Source organism: Nematostella vectensis, chromosome 3, assembly GCF_932526225.1.
Source record: "Nematostella vectensis chromosome 3, jaNemVect1.1, whole genome shotgun sequence".
Lineage (NCBI taxonomy): Eukaryota > Metazoa > Cnidaria > Anthozoa > Actiniaria > Edwardsiidae > Nematostella > Nematostella vectensis.
This window is the reverse complement of record NC_064036.1, coordinates 17,667,801-17,673,644: the sequence shown is the minus strand read 5'-3', so window position 1 is coordinate 17,673,644 and position 5,844 is coordinate 17,667,801. Positions and strand designations below refer to the sequence as shown.

General features: G+C 40.8%; 1 protein-coding gene and 1 long non-coding RNA gene across 3 annotated transcripts; one reads left to right on the top strand and one right to left on the bottom strand.

The window, feature by feature from the left end:
• Positions 1-1,830: 1,830 nt before the first annotated feature.
• Positions 1,831-3,832, bottom strand: LOC125561186 (transcription factor HES-4-A-like). Of its 2 annotated transcripts, none has more exons than XM_048724796.1 (4): positions 3,621-3,832; positions 3,240-3,335; positions 2,719-2,806; positions 1,831-2,402 (listed from the first exon to the last, which is right to left on the bottom strand). In XM_048724796.1, the coding sequence occupies exons 1-4, from the start codon at positions 3,690-3,692 to the stop codon at positions 1,936-1,938; spliced, it is 723 nt and encodes a 240-aa protein (XP_048580753.1). In that variant the 5' UTR covers positions 3,693-3,832; the 3' UTR covers positions 1,831-1,935. The 2 variants fall into 2 exon arrangements, with proteins under 2 accessions (XP_048580753.1, XP_048580754.1); XM_048724797.1 differs by having other exon boundaries at positions 1,831-2,399.
• Positions 3,250-4,475, top strand: LOC125561187. Its single transcript, XR_007307209.1, has 2 exons — positions 3,250-3,381; positions 3,813-4,475. It is a non-coding gene; the product is annotated as an uncharacterized LOC125561187 (long non-coding RNA).
• The last annotated feature ends 1,369 nt before the right edge of the window (positions 4,476-5,844 follow it).

Below are 5,844 nucleotides of genomic sequence, written 5' to 3'. Positions count from 1 at the left end.
TTGAAATCCGTGATTGCTTCCTTCGCCGTGATTCGTGAATGGCGTATTTTGATCAGCGTGAATCGTGATCTATGCATGCTGTTTAAAAATCGTGAATTCCTAGTAAAGATTGGTCCTTGTCGTCAGTTTATCTTGAAACGTGATTTCCGATTTTTGAAACTCGTGAAACGTGTAGGGACCCCCCTTACCGCCCCTGTTCAGGAACCCGGATTCATTCATCACCTTACCCATGAAGCCCTGCGGGATACGTTAGTTGATCTCCGAGCGCAATAATTGAAATAGGTGTATATGGCTCCCCTCTCGAATTCGTTTTAAGAAAATTCAGGAGCGTCACAAGAACATCATAGGAAAAATAATGCTGTGAAATCGTCCTTAACAAATAGGTCTCGCTCTTTTTTCCCAAGGAAAACAACATTCTTGTCATATGTGTCATATTGTAAGAAAACTGAAAAAAAAAAACGGTTGAACGAGATGCCTTGAGGCAAGTGCCTAAGTTTCTGGTGATCAACCAAGATGCGACAACCCTGAGGGTTTTCCCTAATGGGAGAATACCTGACATCCAAGGTAGATTTGTGGTGGCAAAAGTTGATTCGAGCGGGGATCCTTGTTACGGTCCCTTGTTACAGTGTGTAACTGGCATAATCCATCCTCGGAGGTTTCAATAAAGGCTAAGGCGCCATGTAGATTTGCCACTGATCTATCCTGATCAACGAGCGAGGGAAAAAAATGGAGCGAGCGACCGGGGCTGCAAGTTTTCTTCTCGCCCTTGGACTCCTCCCTTTTAGCGCCTCTACAACCCAAGCATAAGCAAGTGAGTTTACTGTCGAATTCCGTTGTATCGCGACCCGCGTTGTCAAAACACGATTTGTTTTGGTTTTCTGTTCCGTCAGTAAAACCATTCTAAGCCAATCAAAGTCTCGTTTTGTGCACTTTCCTGGCTATCCTCTGGACTCAGACAGTGTCGCGACAGAAAGCCAAGCAACTGCACTAGGTGCGAGATGGCAAGAATGTGATTGGCTTAGAATAATTTGACTGGCGGAACAGGAAATCCCAAAAGACAAAAACAAATCCATGTTTTGAAAATGCGGCGTCGCGATACAACAGATTCGACAGTAATAACCAAAGGGGTAACACGTTGATCAATGATATCCAGAAGTCTGATTCGTCTGAAACTGGCGATTGAATTCTCCTATATAAGCGTACAAAATCGCCTGGTTTGTCGTAGGCTATACACGCTAATTAGAACCACGACTAAGTCGAACTCTGGATGGAAACCAAATTTGTTGAGTTAGCGAGGATTCATTATGTTATCGGGGTCATTTGAACATGTTTTGGCTACTCATTTCTGTATATCAGTTATGAGCAAGGTATCTTTGACAATAATGCATGATCGACACTAAGACTAAATCAAGAAGCAAAATGTGTCTAATATTAAGGAGTATCAAGAGAGCATATGATATCTTATTACAATTTCTTACAATGGCTATAGGTTCCTTGTATTACGGACCGATTTTCAAAACACAATTAACGTGAGGCCAAAGTGCACATAACCAGGATCATCACTGCCCTGTGAATCAGCTCAGGGACGAAAAGCTCAAATTTCAATGACACTTTACAAAAAGTCGCATCAATTTAAAAAAACGTCGCACTTGATATTTTGTTTGCTATATGCTACTAAGTACTCAGAGAAATTATCCGCCATATTCGATGTGAAATGAGCTTATTTGAAGCGTCATGTCATGTTTTTCCGTCATGTCCCCTAGCTTAGGTTTACCTTAACGGCAACCAGCAGTGATAAAACTAAACGAACGAGCGCGCGGAAAACACACGGGCGATTACTTTCTATTTATTAACAAAATAACTTTTTTGCGTTCTTATTTACAAGATCGCCCCTCTGTACATCATAAATACTTAATAATTCTATACTGTACTAGATTAGAACGGTCTCCATAAAGGTTCTCTGCTTGGGAAGCCTACGGGCTGTCCCGCGGGAAATAAGGCTTGAGGAATAGCGTGTAAGGTAGAAGCAACGTCACTGCTATACACTGGGATAAACCGAACTGGCACTGTGCCCACACTCGCACGGAAATCCTTCGTTTGGCACAAGTACGAAGGCACCAGGCGTCCGTTAGCGTCACTCGTGAGCGGCAGAGCGTGTTGATTAGTGTTCAGTTCAAGAGTGGGGACAGAAATCATCGGCTGCTGAGTGCTCGTGTTCCGTTCCGTATTATCACCGGAAGGTGACTGCAGCTGTATGGGGAAGGAGCCAGGACGGGTAGTATATGTACCAGGCATGGGGTGCTGGCCAGGGACCATGAATTGGGTGACTTCGGTAACAGCACATCCATTGCAGCCTGCACAGCAGTTCGCTTGGTGAGCTTGGTTAGACAAAGCCATGGCTGCTGAGTAGAGAATGGAATTAATGACTGTTACCAACCGCGGATACCTTTCCAACGCCATAGGCTAAGCCAGCTGCTTGGTGAGGTCGCTATAACTGCCCTATAAACAATGTGCGACGTCTATCTACCTAGTGGAATGGAAAAAAATATGTGCCAGGGACATCCCTGACAAAAAAAAAACATGACAAGATGTCATGTTATAATAGAATACATGGTAGTGTATGCGTGGGTTTACGATGACAACTTGTCCGCTATGGTCAAGAGGGCAAGCGTCGCTTCAGGCGGAGCCCCGTCGCGATACCCGAATGGCCATATTAACCTGTTTTTTGTTGGCTCTGCAGCGTTCTTAAGTGCTTAACAGTCATCTCAAGAATGTCCGCTTTTTCCAGCTTGGTGTATCGCGAACACTACAAAGAAACAAACAAAATAAGCACATTATGGCATACACGCATATTTGGAACACTATAATACTAGACGCTAAAAGATCCAACATAATTGCCAAATCTTAGCTAATTTACTACTCGCTAATGACAGAATAACAAGTTATAAGAATGTTATTATCATTGACTGACTAATTAAAACTGTAAACTTGTGTGAAAAAATATAATAAAAATAAAAACACTATCGCTTTCCTTAATCAAATCGCAAGAAGAAATCAAATACATTCTCTAATAGCAAACTCATTGTCAAAATAGATTACAACGGCGTCAAAACAAATATGAACTTAATTAAACACTTGGTAAATATGCAAGAGCTCACTTGGCGAGTTATGTAGACACGGAAACGATACCGAGGGAAGAATGCGGAAAGTCACATAGTACTGCTCGCGCCTATACTTACATCGCGGTGCTGAGCTTCTAAGACGAGCCTCTTGAGCTCTTCTAAGCTTCTGTTGATGCGCTCACGGCGTCTCTTTTCCATCACAGGCTTAGACCACTGAAAAACAAAAACACAAATTGTAAGATTGGCACGGCTAGAAGAGGTAAACATCAAATCAACAATCACAATTGTTGCTAGTGCCCGAAATTTAGTGATTAAAAGTCGCATTTTAGCAATTAAACAAATCTAAACAAATGTCCTGAATTAGAGTGGGTCATAATGAATTTGTTTTTAAAACATTGTTGGACAAATCGACAATTTCAGCTGCGCGCACCTAACGACAAGTAAAAGGCACACGAAAAGCCGACCGCGTATCCTAGCAAAAAAAAAAAAACATTCTACCTTTCGGTCATCAATATCATTCTCTGCCTCGGTCATTTTTTCGTCTTTTGCAGAATCCTGCACCATTTTCATAGCAAATATCCAAATTTCACCTGATGGTGTATTCAACCTTCCGCTTCGGCCGAGTAATTACAGCCAACTAACACGCTCTCAGTTGTCTTCGCTTCTTATGGCTCTATTATTTATTTACAGAGAACCGTGGGAAAATCGATAATCTTTGGTTCCCAACGTTCCTTCAAACAGTGCTATTATGATTCTGCAATTACACAGCTCAGCGCATCTGACGTAAACGGCAGGACATGGGATCGAGACCGTGAGAACGGGCTGCGCTGATTGGTCGAGGTTAGCCGGGTCCCCAAAAGCACAGCGGACGGAGTTTATAGCATCATCCAAGCATGAACAGTCGTGTGGCTCTAGTGCCAAGAGTGTGTAAGCGTGTGTGATTATAATCACCCATGCTAAGCTCTCAGCCTCTCGTCTATCGTACATTATGAAAATGACTAAAATGCCTAACTTCCTGGTAGCCATTTTTGTTTCTAAAAGCTAAAAAAATAGAGTACACAAGAAGGTTTTATACTCAAAAAATGTAAAAAAACAAGAACACTGTAAATCAAAACGTATTAGGGAGTCAATTGTTTTCTAATAAACCCTTTAAGATTAGTTTGCGGCCATTAGCTTTAGTTAGCCGTGAGAACAGGAGTCTGTGATTGGTGGAAAGTCGTAAACAGTGGATTCTCTTGGGCTACACTTGTAATCATCCCACCTAAGTTCAGTATTCAAATGCTTTCACACTTTATCGTTTTCTTTGTGTACAGACAAAAGTACAGTAAATAAAGAATTAGTGCGCTCAATCTCTTTGCACGTGTTCCTCTTTGTTTGGCAAGAGCGCATTCAATCCGGCGCCCGCATATGTTCACCAAACAATAAGGCTGCTGTGAAGGAACAATCCACACACAATAGCGGGTCTTTTTCCCACGCTTTTAGGTCCCAAGGGCCTAAAACGGATTTTTGCAACGATAGGTTATACAGCACGATCTCGAATGTGTAAAAGACCGTCGCAAACATTGAAGTACACATTGGCGACAAAAGCAATTCAAAGAAAACTTCTTCCCATTCAAACTTTTTCATGTACACTTTTAGTGGTATAAGTGATTCACACTTGAGCTCTATCTCTTGCATTATATTTTTAATAGAATAAATAAGAACGATTGTAGCGGCACTTTTGCTTCTATGTAAAGGGAAGAGATTTGGTCAACGTCAGTAGCACCTAGCCCAGGACTAGCTATTCAATAATTTTTTGTCGAACTATGGTAGTGTCAATTAAATAAGTCGTTTTCCAAAACATACTGTACGTACCTCATATAGGGAAACTCTCAATGGGACGACACCCTTTGCATTCAATCACTCAACAGTCGATTCCTTTCATTTCATGTGATCACTTACGAGTTGTTTTTTCTAGTTCATAATTCGTAACGAGCAGGCGAAAGCCAAAAACTACTGTGGACAGTTGGGATGTGGGAATGGGCAATCGGGCATAATTACAGTTCAATAACCAGTTCCGTAGCTTTTGCCTCGAATTTTGTAGATTTGAACAATCCAAAACCACCTAAATGATACAAAACTATTAACCTTTCCTGGGATATAAATCCAGCTTATTTCATCCAATGGTTTGTTCAGAAATTATCATTATTTAGAAGCGATTTTCATAATTGTTGCTAAAATGAGCGGCGTTTACTGCACCGTGAACTGACCCGCGTCACGAAAGTCATATAAAAACAATACCTCCTTTAACAAAAATGTCCTAATTTTTATACGGATGCTTAGAAAAAAGAATGTCTGTTAATGTGTATGTTTTTTTTTCTGGCTTAATGAAATATGTTCGATTTACATTGCTTTTAGTTTTTTTTTTGCTTCCCGGAGGTCGTGGTTTAGTTCCGTATCACCCGGAACCCATAGTGTGTTTTTGGTTCGACTGCAGATATAATGCCGCGAAAAGGATTGATTTGATTATCCCGTCCTCAATTAACAATTTCATTCCCAGTAATGTTAATACGGTTAATTTTTATTATGTGGGCCTTTTATTTCAGTCATTCGGCTGAATAAAGAACTTCATTTTAAAGAAAACTTGATATAAGTTAGCGCTTGATGAAATATTATATATTCAAATAATTAGTGAAAAAGTGAGATATATTAACATGCAAGGATGATTAAATAAAACGGCCAA

Excerpts from the sequence above, each read along its gene's own strand:
- LOC125561186 (XM_048724796.1), bottom strand. The coding sequence starts at position 3,692 with ATGAAAATGGTGCAGGATTCTGCAAAAGACGAAAAAATGACCGAGGCA. Across the intron at positions 3,336-3,620 it reads ATGATATTGATGACCGAAAG|TGGTCTAAGCCTGTGATGGA; the intron begins GTAGAATGTTTT and ends TTTGTTTTTCAG. Across the intron at positions 2,807-3,239 it reads TAGAAGCTCAGCACCGCGAT|TGTTCGCGATACACCAAGCT; the intron begins GTAAGTATAGGC and ends GTTTCTTTGTAG.